The sequence below is a fragment of the Megalops cyprinoides genome, chromosome 6 (genome assembly GCF_013368585.1).
Source record: "Megalops cyprinoides isolate fMegCyp1 chromosome 6, fMegCyp1.pri, whole genome shotgun sequence".
Lineage (NCBI taxonomy): Eukaryota > Metazoa > Chordata > Actinopteri > Elopiformes > Megalopidae > Megalops > Megalops cyprinoides.
Genome location: NC_050588.1, coordinates 204,766 through 228,204, shown reverse-complemented (window position 1 = coordinate 228,204; position 23,439 = coordinate 204,766). Strand labels below are relative to the sequence as shown.

Genomic DNA, 23,439 nt, shown 5'->3' with positions numbered 1-23,439 from the left:
ATGCACATGGGAAAGACCCTGAACAAGTTGCTGCCAAATTGTCATTAACAATGGAAAAAGTTGCAAAGTGGCTTAGTTATTCATGTCTCACTCTGAATATTGAGAAAACAGTGACTATGTATTTTTTGAATAAACAAAAACAATTTTATATTCAGACATCCGTTTAGTACATAAGATTATTCATAATGCTGCTCCTCCACCATTGAAGAGCTTTGTTCACCTCTACTCTGAGCAAAGGAGCAGAGCTTCAATGTCTGCTTCAAGGGGAGATTGTAGAGTCCCTAAACGAGGCTCCGCCTTTTCACAATCCGGCTTTTCTTCCAAAGCTATTAAAGAATGGAATAAGCTCCTCACCAATTTGAAAACCTGCACAGACTTCCATATTTTCTCTCATGAAGTTAAAAAATGGATTTTAAGTAACCAGTCTTGTCAGCATTAATTCAACATTCTGATGACCTGATTTTATAACTTTGGATATATGTATGTAATATTTTGATATCTATATTCTGTCATGTGTTTATTCCTATGAAGTGTGTCATTGTGTGCCTGTGTATGTGTGTGTGTCTGCGTGTGCCTGCGTGAGTATGAATAGGATGTTGGCCTATTTGTAGTGGTAACGTTAGGTTTTGTTGTGTGTTTTATTGCTTCCTTCACCTGCCCAGGGACTGCAGATGGAAATTAACTAGTAGCTAAATCTGGTACAAAGCATCTTTCCTCTTTTTGAGGTTAATGTATTTTGTACATGGTCCCTGATATAAATAAATTTAATAAATAAAATAAAATAAATAAATTTTGATAGTTTGAAGTTTTAAAAGGTAATTTGAAAAGGCCTATGCTCAAAATGAATGTGTGAGAGGTGCGAGTGTGTGAGAGCTGTGTAAGTACATGTTGAATAGATAATTAACTACATATTAAATTGCTTATTAAGCATATATTAATGTGTAATTAACATTCATTGTTGGTTGTCTTATGCTGATTCATTTGTGTATTTGTCACAATCCAGCCTATGGGTCTAAATTTCTTTTTTTTTGGCACCTTTGTGTGACAGTGTTTGAATATTGCTGTATAAAATTGTTTCAGGGGCAGTAGCAGGTTGAGATACTTTTGAATGAACTAGATTGTAGCAAATAATTGTTCTTACTTTGCCAAGGGGGATCTGGGTGTGGGTAATTCATTTGTTTTTGGATGTTCTCCGCTGCTGTGCATTAAGCTGATTGATTGATGATGTCATCCCAAGAAGAATAATGGCTACAGAGTGCACGTCTATGACTATATGTAGGTATGTATGCATGCTAAACTTGTGTTTGTTTGTAAGTATATGTAAGTATATATTTGTTTGTAGGTATATTGTAAGTATATTTGGTGGTGACTGATTGCATGTGCATCTGTCCATGTGCTTGTTATGTCTTAAGTATTTTTGGATAGACTGAAAACAGATGCATGGTACTAGCACTGTTTATGGTCATGGAGTTTTCACTTCAGAGGAAATATTAATGAGGCTGGAGAGACACTTGTGTCTACACTGACACTGCAGTCTCTCCTTTTACCATTTCTGCTTTGGATTCACAAGGGCACAACTTCATATGGAATGTAGTGATAACATGATGAAGATTAATGTAAATATCACATTAATGGAAGGTCCACACAACTATTATATGTTTTATATTATTGATTTCTTTATTGCCAGGACATAGTTCTTGTTTTTGGTGTTTAATACTGAGGCGATGACTGATAAGGTGCATGTGAAACTTTGTGCAAGCCTGCAGCAGTCCTTACATGAATGGCTACATATGGAATAACTGTTCATTGCTTGTAGTGCTGACCATTGTACTGCTAAATGACATAAACTAAAACGGAATTTTCACAGATTCACACTATTGTTTTTGCATCGTAGTTCATTACTTAAATGGCTGTGTTTGGCATCGACCCTTGTGGTTCGAACTCCCTGTAATTTTTCCATGTTTTGGAAGATGAAGGTGATAAGGAGGAATGGGCTTTTTTTAATTGAGACTCAACACTGCAAGTTAAAAGAGGAGACTCCAGAGACATAGGGAGCTAAAGTGAGCAGATGAGCAAGAAAATGTTACTGGACTTGGTTCTAATACCCCTCTCTCTGTTCTTCTGCAGGTTCTTCCAGAACAGCAGTGACACCCAGTATTCCAAGCTCTGATAGTTGACCTTTAAAGCCCATCTACCATCCATCCATCCCTGTCCCCCCCATGGATTGCAAACATCCAGAGCCTTCTGTCTGTTGATGTTTATGGGGGAGGGGAAATAAATGTAAACAGACAGACAAAGAGAAGATAAACCTGGATAAAAGGGACAGGACAGCCAGGAAAACACTGGACAAGAGGAACAGAACAGCTAGGAAAACACTGGATAAGAGGGACAAGGCAGTCAGGAAAACAGTGGATACGAGGGACAGGACAGCCGGGAAAACACTGGATAGAAGGAACAGGATAGCCAGGAAAACTACACCACATCCAATGAACCTGCTAATCTTCTCCCCTCACACTCATATGGAGACAGAGAAGAGAGGAAGCTGAGGGAGACGGACAGAGAAGAAAGAAATCCATTCCAACCAAAGAAGTCCCTCAAAGAAAGCTATCCAATACCAGGAGCAGAAATTGAACAAGATCTCCACCTCAGCAGCAGCAGCAATGGGGGACTTTGCCAACAGCATGGTGGAGTTTCACTCCAAGAGGGCCAGTGGGACAAGCATTGGAGGGCCGGAGGCCAACCACACAGGTGACTTTGAGGTCACCCTGGCAGAGCTCAGGGAGCTGATGGAGCTACGGGGTACAGAGGCTTTGCAGAAGATTCAGGAGAGCTACGGGGATACAGAGGGCCTCTGCCAACACCTCAAGTCCTCAACCAGTGATGGTGAGTGAAGAAGCCCTGCCTCGGCTGTCTCTCAGTATGCTTTTCTGCTTTTTGGCTGTTCTGTGAGCTGTTCTGTGTGCTGCTATGTCTGGATTTTTTTTGATTGCTCAGGGTCTGTAATGCTACTATTTGGCAGTTATATCTTTCAACCTGTATGTTTCTCTGGTAGCTTGTGTCACCAAGAGTCAATCCTGTGTCTTCCTCTGATGCATCTGCATCAGCCATGCACTGCCATCCATATGGTGCACTGCCATCCATAGTGCTCTTTTCACCACGCAGGGCTTGGGGGATTGCAAATCTGACCCCTGGCCCAGAAATCTTAGGTTTGTTTCATACAGGCATCAATGATGCCTCACCGCCTTTGTACTGCTGTGTTTGCTGTCATTTTTTGCAGATAGTGGAATACTCTGTCTTTGGCTGACTGCTTGGATGTGCTACTTTTATAGGGTTATGTAGCTCTGCGGTTCACATTTTGAGTAATTATCTGCTTCTCTGGAATGTGCTGTCTCTTTCTCCATAACAAGTTTGCCTTCTCTAGAAACATTTGTCTTCCACAGCTAATCCAGATCAAATAAATTGAGAGAGAACATTTTCTCTCTGTCTCTCCCTCTCTCTCTCTCTCTCTTTCTCACACATACACACACACACACACACACACACACACTGCAGCTGGAGAATGAGAGCTGGATTACTGAAATCTACATTTCTTTTGCTTGCTGACTCTGCAGTGCCACCTGTTCCCAGTCTGTCTATGTAACATTTTCACCTTGTCTTACTAATGTCTTCATTTTAGTTCCCTCATTACCCACCTGTGTTTCACTGTCCAACTGTACCTCTGTCTCTCTGCTGTACCTTTCTCTCTGTTGTACTTTTGTCTCACTGCTACACCTCTGTCTTCTTTGCAGTGCCTCTCGCTCTTTGTTGCCTTTGTTTCTCTGCCTTACTTTTATCTCTCTGTTGTCCCTATATCTGATATACCTCTGTCTCACTGCTGTACTCATGTCTTACCGCTGTAGCTCTGTCTCTGTTGTACCTGTCTCACTGCTATACATCTGTCTCACTGCTGTACCTCTATGTCACTGCTATAACTCTATCTGCTGCACCCCTGTCTCTTTGCTGTACCTCTTTCTAACAGCTGTACCTTGGTCTCTCTGTCGTGCCTCTTTCTCACTGTCCTTCTGTATGTCTCTCTCTCCACTTTACCTCTGTCTACTTACTGTACTTCTGTCTTAATGCTGTACCCTGTCTCTTTGCTATATCCATGTCTTATTTTCCTGTTCAACCAGAATAATTCTTTTTATTTATTCATTTTTGTCATTTTTTGATATGTGTGATCTTAGTTAGTTTCAATAATTTCAGTGACTGACCATATATTCTCTTCTTTTTTCTCTTTCATACACACAGACACACATTCACACAATAGTTTTTAAACAAAATATTACCAGAAGTGTGTACCATTTTTCCTCTTTTTCTAAAAAACCCTGTCCCATTGTATTTGGATTAGCAGATTAGGGATTAAACTGTCTCCCCACAAAGTGGAATGCAGAGATACATGGAGTGGCTTTGACATTAGTTCTCCCACTATTGTCCTGTTGTGCTGCACACACACACACACACACACACACACACACCTACACACGTACCTACTAATGTACATCAACTTTTTTACATACACACATTTATACCAACCCCCCCCCCCCCCCCCCCAACACACACACACGCACCTACTAATGTACATCAACTTTTTTACATACACTCATTTATACCACCCCCCCCCCCCAACACACACACACACACCTACTAATATACATCAACTTTTTTACATACACTCATTTATACCACCCCCCCCCCCCAAACACACACACATTTACATGTAACCACTCACATAGACCAATACACACACACACACACACAGATCCTTCCGTGTGTACATTTCATTCATTTTATTTCTGTGAAACTGCTCCTAGCACCTCCTACATCTGACCTGTTTTTGTTCCTATTAGCTTTGACAGAAAAGTGTATACACAAACAAGTCCACCTGAGTGTGGTGACAGAGGTGAGGCTTGCCTTCAGAAAAGCTGCCGTCTGTGTGTACTTATTTATCTGAGGAAGACACACATACTGCTGCCAATAAGGTCTGCTAAAATTAAACTTTCGATGTGCAGAAATGCTGCCTCCTTTATTTTTTCGTTTTGGGTGAGTTTTCTTTCCTGTTTTTTTCTCTCGGTGAAGATATAGGTCAGATCAGAATCAGTCTTTATTGGCCAGGTATGGTTTTATACATAAAAGGAATTTGCCTCTGGTTCCAGTGTCTCTTTTAGTGCGTTCACACAATGATTTAAAAGGTGACAACAACAAATACTATAGAGACCTTTAACTCTTTTGAGTATTTGTGCAGCTCTGAAAGTCTTGTCAGGTTGTTAGGGAATGAGATTGACAGTTATGGGATAAATTAGCTGCTGTGGAGGAATTTAGCACAGCTTAGATCCCAGTGGATCTATCTCAATGAGTCTTCACAGGTGGTGTCTTTTCTCTTGTTCATCAGTTCCTCCTCTCTTTCTCCTGACTCATTTTGCTTCTCTATCTTCTCATTTCTCAATCTCCCTCTCTCTCCCATCTCTCTCTCAATCTCTCTTTTTCTCTGCTAACATCCCACATGCAGTGCATGCTTGTGCTGCTAGGCTACAAACCTATCATTGGTCTTCTGGGTGTAAGAAAGATGTTAGACACTCTTGTTTCCATCTCCCTTGTCCAGTAATTATTAAATAGCTACCTCCTGAGGTCTTAGTTTTTAGAGGAAAAAATGGAAAGGACACTTAATTTAATAACAGAAAGTGCACTGCATTTTATCTTTATACTTTAATCCTTGCTTTTTAGACAAATCATAATTCACTCTATGACGTTTCAGACTCAAACACAGAATCCACATTTTATTTTAAATGTCAAAAATGTTTTCAAAGAACAAAAAGTTTAAAATGTATAATAAAATAATAAATACAAATTTCAAGCACGTTGCTTCAAAGCTACTAATAGGTGATTGTACTCATGATCACTCTCATATAGTGTTGTATCAACATTTGAACAAGATTGAACAAGTTTCTTGCTCTGACAGTGCCATGGCGTGACTGCATAGTCCCACACTGTGTCAGTGCCATGACTTATACAGTTAAGTGTGCTGTCATGTAGAAATTATAAAAAACAGGAAGTTATTAATGTCTGGCTTATACTGTCTAGTGGAAATATTAAAGATGCCTTAATGCAGAAATTTGTGAATGGTATGACATAAAATAAATATAACATGATTTAGTGGCAGTAATTGTGGATATCAGTGAGCTGGAGTGCAGGTGAAGTACAGACAGATGTGGAAAAATGATGATGAATGGAAAAATGAGTGAGTTGGTTTGGCACTGTTCAGGCTCAAGATGAATGATAAAGATGAGAACATTTAGTGGTCTTTGGTTTCTCTTGGCCAGCTCCCCACAGTAACTGATTTACATTTACATTAACATTTAGGTCATTTGGCAGATGCTTTTATCTAAAGCGACTTACAAGTGAGGAACAGCAAGAAAGCTACAGTAATGTAGGAGACCTTGGATTCAGCTTTAAATGCAACCTAAACAACTAAACTGTCAGGGCTCAGGCAGGGACTCAGGCGCAGACAGGGAGGCAGGATGCACAAGGTAGTTTAATCAAGCCAAAAACGCAGTCCAGGAATCAGGGTCAAAAACAGGCGAAGTACAATCCAGAAGAGCACAGCAAACAAAACCAAAAACAGATCCAAAGTCAAGTCAAGAAAACAGGCAGAAATTCAGCAAAACAGGCAGGTAGGCAGGCAAAACAGGACAAACGGCTTGTAGCGCAACGGAAGACCTGAGACAAATTAGCAACGAGACATGAAACAAACGGGGAATATATAGGGCAAGGCAGATGACAAGATGGGGTTCAGGTGTGCAGGTAGGCGGGTGGAGCCAGTCAGGTGACCAGGTGGGCGGAGACAGGGCTGAGAGCAGGGCAGGGCTGGAACACAGGGAAAAACAAAAGCACATGGACAGGGAAAACAAAAACAAAAACAAACCCGACTAAGGAGCTGTAGTCCTGACATAAACTCAGCTAAATAAGTCACGAAAAGTAGAAAACAAAGGTAAACGAGGTGAAAACACAAGGATAGACAGGCAGAGGAGACAAACAAGTAGTGACAGGAGAAACTGATAACAAATTGGAGTAAACCTTGGCCCTTGGCAATGTACAGATTCAGTTGCTCAGTGAGCAACCACCTGGCCATAGAGAAGGGCCGACCCAGGCACACCTGGCTGCCCGGAGAAGACAGGCTGTGCTCCCATTGCATTCAGAGTGTTTTGGAGACAGAGCTGCTCTTTTTGACTGAATTCAGAAAATGCAACGATACAAGAAATAAATTTTATTTAAAGATCAAAGACATCTCCCTTGAGTTCCGCAAGGTGGGAAATACCCCCCTATATCCTGGGAGAAAAGGCTGAGAAGTGTTAGCTGCAAAATATGTAGCTTTCTGCCACAGAATGAGGGATATCTGACTGGAAATTACATAGAATATTACATATGTACAATGTTATAAGAAAGGCACACGCAAACAGACATAAGGTTGTTGGAATATTATTACTATAATTATTACTATCGTTATTATACAGTAAAGCCAGTAAAGCACCTTTGAATTTGAAAGTGATGGAGAGAGAGAGAGGAACCATGCCAGAATAAGGGGGGTGTGGTGGGGTGGGGAGAGCACTGTGATCACTTAGCAAATTTGCACTTAACTGATTATGTTGAGGATATAAAATGCCTTGAGTTTATCTTAGCGATTTACTGTAGTTTTGCATCATTCACACACAGTGACGTGGTTTATCAGAACTGCACTAGTTTAGTATCATTCACACAATGAAGTTCTTTACTGCTGTGTTTAACAGTGCCGGCCCCCTTTCTATGGTGTACTGTTCAGCACCATACTTCATGAGTCTTTCCAAAGTGGACTGAATCAGCTTACTATCAGTTCTGGGACCACATACCATGTTATCATTAGGGGCCAAGCACCGAAGGTGCTAGGCACCTATTGTAATTTAGAATTTTTCACTATTATTCTTTCTCATCTGGGAGTCTATGGCAGCCCATAGAACCCCTTGGTGGATTTTTATGAAATTTGGCCTCAGTATCCAGGCCTCAAATTTGGGGTTAATCCATCCATCTCTGTAGCACCACCAACAGGCCAAACTTCAAGGTACATTTTTGCTTATAACTTTTGAACCGTTTGTCCTAGAGTTGTGATCTTTTTTTTTTTTTTTTTCCCTGAATGCTTGGGACATGATGATTCGAATGCACCCATTGTCGTTAAAGTCCGCCGTATTGGATTTTCCACCATTTTGAATTTTCAAAAAACCTACTTTTGTGAACTAGTCCTAGGCCGTTGATCCTGTCACCACCAAATTTGGTACGTGTCATGTACAGGTGGGTGTGACCACAACCTATTCAAAGAATTTTGCTAGGGCAAACGATGTGGCCGCTGTCGTCCAATGAATTTCCATGCTGAAGACACCAAAACAAGAAGTGAGCCATATGTCAGCAATGCTTGGTTGCAGTCACGCCAAAATTGGTACTTTATTGCCAGAGGGAATATTGGGTACCCACTATGTTTCATGAAATTTGGCCATATGGGGGCGCTATACCAGAAAAACAGAGAAAAAAATTTCAAATGCCTATAGCTTTGGAACCAAAGCAGATGTTTCAACCAAATTTCTTGTGCATCATCATAGTGAAGGACCCTAGCTTTTTCAATGGTTTTCTACGGCAGGCCATAGAAGCCCTAGGTGGATGTTGGTGGAATCTGGCACCCTCATAGAGCACAGTTCAAGGTATACAGGCACCAAATTTGGAGTCAATCCATCAATCCCTGTAGCGCCACCAACAGGCCAAATTTCAAAATACATTTTTGCTTATTACTTTTGAACCCTTTGTCCTAGAGTTGTGATCCTTGTTTCCGCTGAATCCCTGGGTCATGATGAATTGAATAGACTCATCCACTGTAATAGATTTTTGAAAAAAAAAATCATATTTTCAATTTTGTCAAAAAACCTACTTTTGCGAACTAGTCTGTTGATCCTATCACCACCAGATTTGGTATGTATCATCTACAGAGGGTTCTGACCAAAAGTTATTCAAAGAATTTTGCTAGGGCAGACAATACGGCTGCTGTCGTCCAATGAAATTCCATGGTGAAGACACCAAAACAGGAAGTGAGTCATATCTCAGCAATGCTTTGTTGGAGTGAGACCACACTTGGTACACTTTGTTGGTATTAGCAACACTGGGTATGCACCAAGTTTCATGAAATTTGGCCACTTGGGGGCGCTATACCATTAAAAATCATTAAAATACCCACTACTCTGGCAGAAAAGCAGATATCTCAGCTAAATTTCTTGTGCTTCATCAAAGTTAAGGATCCTATCTGGGAACTTATGAAACCTCCACATCAGCCATTTTGTGTTTCATCCATCTTTGATTTTGTCAAAAACACATTTAACCACCTCCTCCTAGAGTTATGGCACAATGAGGTTTTGTGTATTACCTCTTTGGACCATTGTCTTTAACAATGTTAAAGGATAGTTGCCATGTTGAACAATGTGGCCGCAGTGTACCCACAAATTTGCCTGTGAAGTCGCCATAAAGGAAGAGTGGCCACATCTCTGCAATGCTTTTGTTCATTGGCATAAAAGTCGATGCACATGCTTACAATTAGGCCTGGGTGCCACACAGCAAGTTTAGTGAAATTTGGCCACTTTGGGGTGCTATACTGAAATATAGGTTAAAAAACCCATGTGTCCATGTACTTAGATCTTAATGACATTTTGTTCTAATGGACATCACAAGGCACAGACCACACAAAGGAAAACAGATATTGTGACCAATGTTTTGTAGGTCTCATTACATATCAGGTCCTAATGGAAAATGAAAATGAACACATAGTTCAATGTCCAAATGGCATGGCTGCTAAGATACAATCAGTTTGTAGCACTTAAATTAAACACATCTCCTGTACCTTTTGACCTATTACCACAACTAATACACTAAATAGTGTTGAAGAAACACTTGGACTTTCCATATTGGCCTGAATGTTATACAGTTTTTTTTTTCTAAACAATGTTTATTGATTTTTCTTCTTTAACAAGACATAAGCTGAAATATTACATGTAAGACATGAAATGACAGCAACAGAGCAGGCATAAGTCAAACAAACAACAATAACCACATCAAAAGTAAAAAAAAAATTAAGAAACATCTAAGCCAAAACAGAAGTATTACAAAAGCATAGAACAGACAAAATTACTCAATTGTTCACAAGGTGTAGAATATTACCCCGAGTTCTCTTCATTAGCCAATATTTCACCCACATCACTCTGCTCAACAAAATCCAAAAATGGACCCCAATCCTTTTCAAAAGTGTCTTGTTTACCCTTAACCCAGAGGTGTCCAAACCTCTCCTGGAGGGCCACTTGTCCTGCATGTTTTAGATCTCTCCCTGCTCCAACACAGCTGATTCAAATGATCAGTTTGTTATTCAGCAGCTTCAGGAGTTCATAACGAGTTGATCATTTGAATCAGCTGTGTTGGAGCAGGGAGAGATCTAAAACATGCAGGACAAGTGACCCTCCAGGAGAGGTTTGGACACCCCTGCCTTAACCATATATGTTATTTTTTTCCATTGTTAGGCATGATGACATTTCCCTTAGCCATTGGGCAATATTAGACCACCCTCTAGCCACCCCCCACTTTTCCTCCCTCCTCTAGCCCCCCCAGCCCTTCCTCCCCCTTACCCTCCCCGTAGACAGGTGGAAAGGACAAGCTATGGCTGGATCAACAAATGGGCAAAATAAATGTATGTATAAGTACATGTGGAGGGAAAAAAAAAGATTTGTGTTTTGATATATCGCCCAGTATCACTGTAAACAAGTTTAATTGAAAACAAACATCCCGCATTGATAACCATTCTTGGACCTTTGTCCAAAATAAGGCCACAATTGGACAATACCAAAACAAATGCTCTACAGATTCCACCTCTTCTTGGCAGAATCGGCATATGGGGAATGGTTCAATTCCCCAGATATTTAACATCTTTTTTGTTGCCAGGAACTTATATACTAGTTTGTATTGGAAATATCTTATTTTTGAATCTAGTGTTGTTTTATAAAGGATATTGAAGATCTGATTTCATGGGATTGGTGTATCTAACATTTTTTCCCAGCCATCTAAAATCTTGTATGGTATGGCAACTAAGTTATTTGTTCTTAAGTAAAATTTGTAGATATCTTTATTAATCTTTGTTTTTTACCCAAGTTGCCATTTTCATATGTGGCCTACAGACTAATTGGTATCCAGTACCATTTTCCTTTTCCATGTTTGTGGTAAAGATCCGATAAGTTGATTGTATTGCTGTAATGTGGAAACAGATCCATAAACATGAATTAGCTGTGTATATGACATGAGTTTACCTTCTTCATCAACTATATCCTTTATAAAAGTTATGCCTTTGTCAAACATTTGTTTCCAAAAAATCATTGTTCTATCCATCATAATGTGGGAGTTCAGCCATATGATTTGTTGTAAGACTTGTTCTGTATTTTCTGGTGGATGAAATTGGTATTGTAACCAACTTTGGAGAGCTTCTTTCAAAAAAGTAGAGACATTAGAGAATATGTAATTAATTACTGAATAATGCATAGGCTTGACTTGTAGGAATGGAAAAGGGCCTTTTTTAAACATGAGGTGAACACTCTTAAGTAATTTACTGGAAAACCATTGTGAGTTGAAATAGAATTTAGGAATAAGGGAGGCTTTAAGTGAGAGATTAAATGCTTTTAAATTTAGTAATTTTAAACCACCAGATACGTAATCATTATAGAGATATGTCTGCTTAATTTTATCTTGTTTGTCGTTCCATATAAATTGGAATACCTTCTGTTCATATGTTTTGAAAAATGATTCTTCAGGAGTTGGTAATGCCATGAATAAATAGGTAAACTGGGATACAATTAATGAATTAATTAAAGTTGTTTTGCCATAAATGGTCAAATGTTTTCCTTTCCAGGGCTGCAAGATCTTTGTGATTTTACTGAGTTTATTATTAAAATTAAGTGTTGATATTTCATTCATGTTCTCTGGGATGTGAATACCAAGTACATTAACCGATCCATCTGTCCATTTGATTGGTAAATCACATGGTAGGGAGAAATCTGTATTTTTCAGTGGTCCAAGCCTCAATATGTTATCACTTATCAGTTTGGCTTTAGACCAGATAGGTTTGCGAAGTCGTCTAGGTCTTTTACATGATTTTGTAGGCATTTATTGTCAGGGCTCAGCAAGAAACTAGAGTCATCAGCATACATTGAAATTTTTGTATTTAGCCCTTGCAATTCCAAACCTTTGATGTTATTATTTGATCTTATTTTAATAGCAAGAATTTCAATTGCTATGATGAATAAATATGGGGATAAAGGGCAACCTTGTTTTACCTCCTGTGAGAGTGCAATAGCTTTTGATAGATATCCATTATTTATAACTTTGCTAGTTGAATCATTATATAGAACTTTAACCCATTTTATTAAAGTATCTCCAAAATTAAAGAATTTCAAACATTTATATATTTTATTTTATCAAAAGCTTTCTCAAAATCTGCTATAAAAATTAATCCTGGTTTCTTTGTTCTATCATAGTGTTCTATAATTTTAGTTTCTATGTCTTATGTTATTTGCAATATTTCATCCTTGCATAAAACCAGACTGATCATGGTGTATGATATCAGGTAAGACATGTTTAATACGAAAAGCTATGCATTTGGCTAATATTTTGGCATCATAGCACTGAAGTGTAAGGGGTCTCCAGTTTTTCAGGTAGACTGGATCTTTATATTAGCCACTAGATTCTTGCTTTAACAACAGAGAGATTACGCTTTCTTGCTGAGTACCTGTGAGCATACCTTTTCCATATGAAAAATTAAAACATGTAAGGCGGGGTTTTTTGATTTGTTCATAAAATGTTTGATACACTTCAGTTGGAATACCATCAAGGCCAGGTGTTTTTTCCTGCTGACAGGGCATAATAGATTGGTAAAGCTCATTTTCTGAAATTAGGCCTTCACATGATTCTTTCTGTTCGTCAGATATTTTAACATGAGTATGAGGAAAGAATAATTTGCAATTGTCTTTATTTAACTGTATGGGTGAGGACTTAAATGAAAATATCTCTGTAAAATATTTCTCTACCTCATTCAAAATATCAACTGGTGTAGTGAGAATTTTTGAATCATTCCTTTTTAATTTTAGTATATTTTTCTTTGGATTATTTCTCTGTTGACGGTTTAAAAAGAATTTATTGCATTTTCCCCCTTCTCCATCCATTTTGCTTTATTTTTTGTAATATATAATACTTGACCTATCATATATTAGTTGTTCAAATTCTATTTGTTTCTGGTCCAATTTGTCAAACACCTCCTGAGTTGCTTTTGAGCAGTCCACAAGTGATGTAAGCATTTCAATCTCTTTTTTAATTTCTAGTTTGTTTAACCTAAACTGTTTCTGTCTTTGTGAGACAAAGTGTCTCTAAAAGCACATTTAAATGTGTCCCAAACAGGGGGACAATCAGTCTTCAATCAAAACCTTTTTTACTTTGGATATCAAGGAGAATGAAATAAGGAAATAATCTATACGACTTGCCTGGTTTTGTCTTCTCCGCGTATACCTACATGATTTTGGGTTTTTTAATCTCCAAATGTCTATCAGGTCCATTGTGTCCATTATAGATGTAATTTCTGTAGAAACATGCGGGTGGTAATTGATTGAGTTACTATCTTTACAATCCATAAGAGTATTCTGAACTATGTTATAATCTCCAACCATTATATAATAATCACTTGTAAATTTTGCAGCCCTTATGTTATTATAAATTAACTTAAAGAAGTTTGGATCATCATTATTTGGGCCATATAAGTTAATCAAACAGACTTGCTTGTCTTCAATAGTTATGTCTAAAATGATCCATCTTCCTTGAGAATCTATTTCTGAAGCTTAAGAAGTGATTTTGAAGTTATTTTAAAATAAGATCATGACTCCCCTTGAGTTTTTTAAACTGTGGGAAAACAATATTGGACCACCCCATTCCTCCTTCCAAACAGTTTAATCTGAAGGTACCGAGTGAGTTTCTTTATGTATTTTTTACATTCTTTATGTATGTTTCTTTAGGTATTCTTTATGTTTTAACCAGGTAAATACTTGTTGTCTTTTTTTATCTGCTAGGCCATTACAATTATAGCTTGCACTAATAACCATTATTTAAAGGCTTAAGTTTAAAACTTGTAAAGGTTTTATATCATGGTCAAATCTTGGAATGTATACATTGTGAAGAAGATGGAAGATAAATGCTACCTTAAGATGCAAGAAGTTGTCCCTCCACTGCCGTCCCATATCAGATAGAAATATGCATTCTCTTTAAAGAGAGATGAACAGAAAAATAAAACAAGAAACAAAACAACAAAAACATAACAAGGCAAAAACAGCAACAACCGAAGAACAGCAACAGTCTCTCAACACGACCTTCTCTTCCAACTGGATTAATAACCTATACCCAAAAGTGATGGGCTTGTCCGAAGACTATGGTGTAGATTCACATCTTATAAAAATTGAAAGAAAAAAAGAAAAGGAATAAATAAAGAAAAAAAGTCTTTACTCACAACTATGGTGTAACTTTTGAGTCCCTGTACAGCTAATTATTGATTATTGATTATTGTCCACAGTCAAGCGCACTTTGTTGTTTTGCGCCCTGTTGATCTTCATTATTGGGTAGAGGATGCGTCTTCTTTCCATAATTTCACGAGGGAATTGCTCATACATCGAGAATTGTGTACCTTTTAATTCTCTTCCGCGTTCCAATACGTCCATCCATGTTTTGAAGTTGAGGAATCTCGCCACAACAGGCCTGGGTTTTTTTTTGGATCTTTTCTGCGGCCGAGCCTGTGTGCTCTTTCAATTATGGCTTCAGTCGCTTGCTCCTCCGACATTTTAAGTTCTTTTTTCATGAATTGTTTCACCAGGTTTTCCGTCTCGGTGTAATTTTCATAGTCTTCCTCCTTTATTCCCATGATCACGATGTTATTTCTCATGCTTCGACATTTCAGGTCAAGTATTTCGGCTTTCATTTTTTTTTATTTTCGTTAGAGAGCTTCTCCGCCTCGTTTTGTAAGGTACTCACTGTTGTTTTAAGGATTGCGTTTTCCTCCTTTAAGTCTTCCATTAACTTGTTTGTGAAGTCAACCGCCGACATGAGTTCAGCTATATCTTTTATCATTTCTTGCAAGAGATCTAGTTTCTTCAGTTGTTTTATTTGTTCGTGCATGGCTTCCAGCATTGCTCGATCTGTTTTTATTAACGCGGTAGTCCTCTCAATTTCTGGCTCGCTTGCACTTGACAGTTCTTCTCTCGATCTCTTGTGATCTGGTTTGGCAGACATATCGAAACAGTATTTGTCAATAAACGACTCAAGATTCTCAATTCTCAATAGCCAGGGTGCTTTTAAGTTCCGTATTGTATGGGGTTATAAACTGTATTTAAAATTAATATTAATGGGAAGCGTTTGAGAGCTGTGCTGCTAGTCACTCCGCATGTTCCGCCATGTCCAAAACAGCGTTTTTTTCTACTTCAGAAATTACGTCTGAAAAGTGGGGTTGTCTTACAGGGGAGGACTAGAGTTTTTAATGTCATTATACATTAAGAACAACAGATGGCGCCATTTATCTGAGATTGTTGAGTGGTATTAGAAATCCCAGTAGACTAGTTTATTTTTATTTTTATTTAAATGTAGTAATTTCATCTAACAGATGTAGAAAATATATCAGAGTACCTTGTTTTATTCAGTGCATTTTATTAAATTGATTTCAGATTGAGATTTCCGTTATTGTCATTTTATCACACACTTGCGTACAATCAAGAATGAAATGTGGTTTCTCCTATATCAACAGTGTATATAAATTACAAAGAGAATTAAAACAACATATATCCATAAACAATACACTCAGTTTTGTAAACATTTGGAGGGGAATAGCAGCATGACTCTATAGCGGCATGTCTTTATGGTATAGTTGGAGGGGAATAGCAGCATGTACTGTCAATAAATGATTTTTTTTTTTTGTCTGTACAAAAAGTGTCAGATGCAGCATGAAATGGATTGCACTAGTGGAGAATAGTGTCTGTCTGGTCCTATGGGGGGATTAATGGATCAGTGGGGGGGAGCAAGAGTGTTCATGATCTTCACAGCCTGGGGTATGAAGCTATGTAGAAGCCTGTTGGTATCAAATGAAATGATTTCTTTAAATAAATAAGTTTTGATCTTCATAAAGTCTTTTGCCAAAAAAGGCGTTAAAAATGAAGGGTCCTTTTCTAATCAGGGACATTTTATTATATCCAGCTAATATGGTATGTTCTCTGCCATTTTTCCCATGATTTTGGATTTTTTCAAATACCCAAAAATTGCACTCCTCCAACAGCATTGGCACTTCTCATTGCAATGTGCCAAGAAGGCACACTGCATTTTATGGCACTGCTTATGTTTAAGCTTGATATATACAGTATGTAGTGGGGGCAGTGTGGTGGTGCAAATGGGTAGCAGTACTGCCTAACATTATGGAGGTTTCAAGTTCGGGGTGCGTCTGCATTCAGTTAGTACCTTGTCCCTGTGTTCATGTGGCTTTCCTCTGGGTATTCTGGTTTTTCTACCACAGTCCAAACACATTCAGGTAATGTCAATTGGACATGCTATATTGCCCATAGGTGTGAGTGTAAGAGTGGGTGTCAATGTGTCTGTTCACCCTGTGATGGATTGGTGTCTTGGTCAGGGGTTGTTCTCATTAGTTGTCTACCTGGTGGCCCTGAGGTGCCTGGCCCCTTCATTGCTGCTTGCAGCTATATTTAGCATTGTATTTTTGTTGAATTAAACTTTGTGTTATGGACTGTGTTTCACGAGGTTATGGCGCCCTCTAATGGGCTAGTTTCACTGGTTATGCGGTCTTCATGCCATGTGCACATTAGGGGTGTGCGATACTGTAAATTTTTTTACCGATCCGATACCGTAAATACAGGGCCAGTATTGCCGATACCGATACCGATACTTTGTACTTAAACAAGCATCTTATGTGCTTTCATGTAGGGGCAAGCAGTGTGTCATCATATGTTAAATCTGAATACATTTTCTGACCACTAAATGAGTTTGTGATTTTTGCTTTCCACTGTTAATTAATTACTTGCATGTTAAAACCCAAAACAGATTTTAATTATATATATATTAACATAAAATCTGCACAAAAGAAAAATCAATATTGAAAATTTACATTCCTTTTCCCTTCAGTCTGAGGTTTTTATTCAGAAATAACTATATAATAACAAAACAATTTTTACCTTTATTTACACTTCTCTGACTTTTTTTTAAGAACAAAGTGCACAAAACTATTACTAGGGAGCAAATGTTTAAAAAAGTCTAATTCTTCCTTCCCAGTTAGAGGTTTTGTTCAAAAACAAAAATATAATAACATTGCATTTCTTCTCTGGCTTTTTTGAAAAAAAAAAAATAAATAAATAAACAATGTTATTAAAGTTACAAAGTTACAAAATTATTACTGGAGAACATGTTGTAAAACTTAAATTCCTCTTTTTCAATTAGACTATGTATTCAGTTTTTGTTCAGAAACAATATCATAACAAAATAAAAATTTATTTAGTTTTTATAAACAAAGTGCACACAAATGTTTGAGAAAACTAAAGTAAATAAGGTGCAAATATATCTATATGTAGATATATCTATATAGCTATATCTATATCTAAACGTAGCCTAAATACATCCCAGTGCCCCTTTGACAGTCAACACAAAGATTATTATATTCTGCCATTTTCATATTTCAGTTTTAATATGTTGTTTACTTCCAGTGAAATAATCCACTTAGATAACACATTGTAATGAGTTGACTATGTTATTTGAAGGTCTTAATATGGTCTATATTTAATCAGTCTGCTAAAGTAACAACTATGATGACCAGTATCACTTTGAAAATTAACATTAACTAAAACTGAACATCCGATATGACTAAAATATTAGTTTCACTGCTGTGTAGGAGCTACCTGGATATTCTTTGACTCGCAGAAAAGATTCTGCCAGCGACTTTTGTCTCTGTGCCGACAGCGGTCTGCCTGGGGGATTTCTCTCCCCCTCTCGTCTTTTTTGTTGCAACTCGGCGTTCTCTTTTTCGTGATTTTTTATATGTTTGTATAAATTGGTGATGTTGCCACAGTAACGAACAGCTCTCTTACACACATCACATTTTGCAATATTTTCATTTTCGCTTGTAAAATAACTCCAAACAGCGCTCCTCTCTCTCTCTGCCATGCTCTCGCTCAGTGCAACTAACAGTGTTTGCTAGGCGCTGCTGAGTCACGTGACAGTAAACCAGTAGAGCAGGGAGGGGAGGGGGAGCAGAGCGAGCAGGCAAGACGGAAAGGGAGCTGTGCTTTACACACACGTGTCTATTGTTTGATGAAATGGGAGTAACGTACTGAACGTAGAAGAGAAACTGGAGCAAAAGAATCGATCTCATCACGCTAGTATCGATCAGATAGTGATACCAACGTTGGTATTGATACTATCGATATTTGAATCGATCCGCCCACCTCCAAGTGCACATTCGAGCTAGCCGTAAGCAGTGTAAAGACATATGGTGCTTAGAGTCGTCACCTACAAGAAAACTTCCATTCAGCGAACCTTAGAAAAGATTTGTCTAGTAAGTTCGATGAACCTGTTTGCATGGATAATTGTATTGTTAACGATGGTTGTGTAGGTTGCCATTTATTTTTGTGCTTGACAAACAGTATTATTAGTTCACAGACCGTATTGTGTAGCATATTAGCTAGCTTTACTCACTATGCTAGCTGTCGTTTTATTGTATGCTGCATTGTAACTGGACGTGGAAGTTAAATAGTGCGGGATTCTACAGTACGTACAGGTATCCAGTCACTATTATGTTTCTCGGTTGATGCAATGTTATGTACGTGATTGAATTAAGTGCATGCAGTGAGCTGTGTACAGTTAATCTCTGTTTTGTTAGGTTTGCAAGTGCAACGTGAAGAATGACACAGGAGCATTTTGTAATGTTTATTTCTTTTCAGTTTACAATCACAATTTAACCGCAATTAAAAGATAAATAGTCAATTGCTAGCAGCCTGCTTGGATGTCTATTGAAAGTTGCTGTTAGCTGTCTGCCAAACTGTGCAAGGAAAGCCAACGCATTGTGAGGGTAGAACACTTCTTGATTATTAAACTTTTTTGTTTCATATGTAGTTTGATATGTACTGGCATATCCACCACATAAATTTTATGGGTTACTTGTCCGGATTGGTATTATATTCAATGAAAGTTCACACAACTTGAGCGGTTGTGTTTCAGATTAAAGAGCTTTAGTTGCACTTTGCAGGTTTCTGATAGAAAAATGGGTCAGTGCCTCTGCAGAGCATCTGCCAGAATAATAGATCATGTTGTCCAGTATTTATATACTTTCAGATTAATGTTCCATGCTGTACTGAGTGTCTGTTTGTCTACTTTCAAAATAATGGAGTGTGCTGTCCCCCTATATCTGTATATACTGTCTGAATAGACTGTACTGTCCTGACCCTGTCTGTATATATTGCCAGAATACACTGAATGTACTGTACTGTCCCAACTGCAAATATTTATAATGGCAGAATAATAGACAGTGCTGTCCTAACTGCATATTTACCACTGTCTCAATATGTACACATGCAGCCACAGCTGTCCAAAACCATTTAAGACTTGCTGTGCTGTAATATACGTATCAGTGGTGAGCTAGAAATAGGAAATGAATTGTTTTATTGTAAACTGAGGACAGTAAATGGAATCAGTTGAAACTAATGCTCACCAGCCATCAATGAATATATATGACATGCTGCAGTGATACAGACAGAAATCAAACTGTATTTTCAGTTTCATACATGGCAGGATTTTGAGAGATTTAGGTACTGAGTGTATGCTTGTCTGTGGGTCTGGTGCAGTATTTGACTGGTACATAAAGAGGTACAAACACCTCACTAACGTGAAGGTCCCTGGATAAGGCAACTAGCCTAATGGTGCTCCTCTTTGAGCTCTAGAGGGCAGTGTCACTTTCTGTAGAAGATGCTAATATGGTCACACACGCTGTTTCATCACTGTGTGGAAGTGCATTGAACCTTAAATAGAAGAACTAACATCTTTGATTTTGAGTACAAAGACACCTGGTCAGCATTTCAACTGGATAATGTGCACCTGTGTGCCATACTCAGTGTGGTAGCAGTATTAAATAGAAAACAGTATAAGGCTTCATCTCCTTATGTATCTATATTTGACTCTGAGACACTTTCAGCCATTACCATACATTACCAAGGGTAAGCCAATACCTCGTATTTCCAGATATAAGCCATTACCTCACATTACCATATATAAGTGTCATGGCGATCCTCACATTATATGCCATGAGCTCAAATTACCAAATATAAGATGTTATCTTATGTTACCAAATACAAGACATCTTACATTACCATATAAAAACCATTACCACACATTCCTAGATTAAACTCATGACCTCCCATCAACAAATATAAGCCATTATGTCATATTATCAGAAAAAACATGACCTCCCATTATTAACCTTCCCTTACCAAATTAAATTCCATGATTTCCCATTACCAAACTCCCATTACCCCATCTCCGATTAGCACCTTCCTTTTACCAAAATAAAAATCCTGTCATGTAATACAAATATGATCTCCCATTAGCCTTGGCACCAGAAGTACAAGACAGGGTTTGCTGTGGGGATGCTGCATTATTGAATGATTATAGCTAGTGCTAACACATTTTGGAAAATAAATAAATAAATAAATAAATAATAGGCCTGGCAAAGACAGAGTGGGTGCAATCAGCCTGTGGCTAAATGATCTCTGTTAATGAAAACCATATATGATACTGTATGTCACTAATCAATCACCGATACACCATCACAAACAAGCTGCATAAAACAAGCATTCATTCAGTAGTCAAAAGTCACCACAGAAAGCTTATCCTGTAGATTTACTAATGCACATTATTCAGCTCACACAGACACTGACAAACTCCATAGAAATCATACTACTAGCTTGCAAACCAGATCATAGACTACTCACTGCAGAAAACATTGCCTATTGACAGACTACTAACAATATACACTGTGCAGCTCCCTCCCATACAGTCATTATCACAATAACATTAACACACAGGCTAAATTAAGTTTTGCATGCTGAAAAAACTTGTGCCAAATGGGCACACACCAAATACAAACACTAAACACACCAAAGTTGTCCACACTGTCACCCAGTAATGCTGAACGCACAAACACAAACAATCACAATGAACATTCCAGTTCTTTGGTTCTTCCGGAGTTGATTTTCAAACACAACCAGGTTGCCGGTTGTTCCCTGCTGCTGTTTTAGGTATCATGAAAGTAAAACAGTCCCTGTTTTCCACATATGTAGTCTTAGGGCACTAGCTAGCTATTTGCAAAAAATATAACTCATGTAACTGAAAATTGCTAAGCAGCCAGTTGAGTGACAATTACACTTGCAATGTACGCAGTAAGTTGAATCTGGTTTAATCACTTAAACAAAGGCTTTGGCAAATTCAGTCTCACATTTGTATACTTAATATTTCTAAATGTTAAAAAATAAATTTTTATGCCAGAACATTCCACGGGATGCTGTGGGGTGGGTGGCTATACCACCTCTAGTGCCCCCTACCCAACACCCTTATCTCCCATTACCAGATAAAATATAGTGTCACAGAATAGTAACTGCTTGAGAGTGATGACATCATTCAGATCTGGGCAAAATCTGGGCAACTAAATGACAAGGTTTGAATTCAGCACACTTCATACTTGAATGCTTGAGTCCTTCATTACCATGGAAACTGAGAGCGAGGAGGAAAGCAAAAGATTCCTCCTATTATATGTGATACAGATATATTTTTGTGTCTGTCTGTCTGTCTGTCTGTGTATGCATATACAATGTATATACAATGTGTATATATAGATATATACTATATATATATGTATTTCTTTGGTTATATTTCACCTGCGGTCCGCCTTCTCTGCAAGTTTACTGTTGGTGTCCATATTGACAATGGAGCATGGATTAGAATGACATTTGAGTGGAAAACTTAGCAAAGCAAAACAACCCTTCTACCAAAATAGAAATACTCTGATAATATTTTTATATTTTATCATAGCCATAAATATACCATAAAAATATGGGATGTTGTGAACTGGTTTTGCTTGAACATATGGACAGACTGAAACCATTGAGTGGTGTTGTGATATTATGTGATGCATTGCCTGTGCCAAATACTCCCAAGGAAACAAAGTGAGGGCTCTATTGTACTCCCCAGGTGTAACGGAACTGTCCTACCTTCAGGTTTATCGGGCAACTCAGTGGACCTGGGGAAGCGTAGACAGGTGTTTGGACAGAATTTCATTCCCCCAAAGAAGCCCAAGACCTTCCTGCAACTGGTGTGGGAGGCCCTGCAGGATGTCACACTCATCATACTGGAGATTGCGGCCATCATCTCCCTTGGCCTGTCCTTCTACCACCCGCCTGGAGAGGAGAGCGAAGGTAGGAGGAGGGCCCAGGTTATCCTGGGTGTCTTTATTTTGGGACAGAATTTAGAAAGCCTGGTTTTGTGAGGGAGGTCTGGTTTGGATGTCCCGGTGTTAGAATTTAGCAAGCCTGACACTGTGAGGGTGATTGACCAGCAGTTGGACATGTACAGTCTGATGTAAGAAACTCATACTGTATATAACTCCAGGAATCTGATTCCTACGCTATGCTATTCTTCCTCCCCAGCCTGTGGGAAGGGCGCGGGGGGTGTAGAGGATGAGGGAGAGGCTGAGGCCGGCTGGATTGAAGGCGCAGCCATCCTTCTGTCTGTCATCTGTGTGGTTCTGGTGACGGCCTTCAATGACTGGAGCAAAGAAAAGCAGTTCCGTGGACTGCAGAGCCGCATTGAGCAGGAGCAGCGCTTTGCTGTAGTGAGGAACGGCAATGTCATCCACATCCCTGTAGCCGAGATGGTGGTGGGAGATGTGGCGCAAGTAAAATATGGTCAGTAACAGTAACAGTAGATCAAAAATGTTCAATAACAGTTTAGAGTAAATAGCAGTTTCAAATTCTTAATAAAATTACTGGTTATTTTTAATAACAATAACACTAAAAATACATTGTTAATATTAGCGCAACATTAATAAATATTTGCAAATGATGATGCCAGGGTTGCCAGATGGGAAAATTTATTTATTAACCTTAATTTAACTAGGAAATTAATTCAGGATTAATTTCTCATCTATTTCTGGGGAAATAATGTAAAACAACCATATATATGTACATAAATGTAGAAATACTATATGGCAACATTGGTATCATTCATTTGTGT

General features: G+C 38.3%; 1 protein-coding gene across 1 annotated transcript in view; it reads left to right on the top strand.

The window, feature by feature from the left end:
* LOC118779459 (plasma membrane calcium-transporting ATPase 3-like) overlaps positions 1-23,439 on the top strand; it is a 115,259-nt gene that overhangs the window by 27,725 nt on the left and 64,095 nt on the right. Inside the window, exons 2-5 of the mRNA XM_036531582.1 lie at positions 1,211-1,279; positions 2,128-2,883; positions 22,425-22,622; positions 22,854-23,111. Of these exons, the coding sequence (XP_036387475.1) occupies positions 2,661-2,883; positions 22,425-22,622; positions 22,854-23,111 (679 nt within the window). The 5' untranslated portion in view covers positions 1,211-1,279; positions 2,128-2,660. The remainder of the gene's footprint in view (positions 1-1,210; positions 1,280-2,127; positions 2,884-22,424; positions 22,623-22,853; positions 23,112-23,439) is intronic.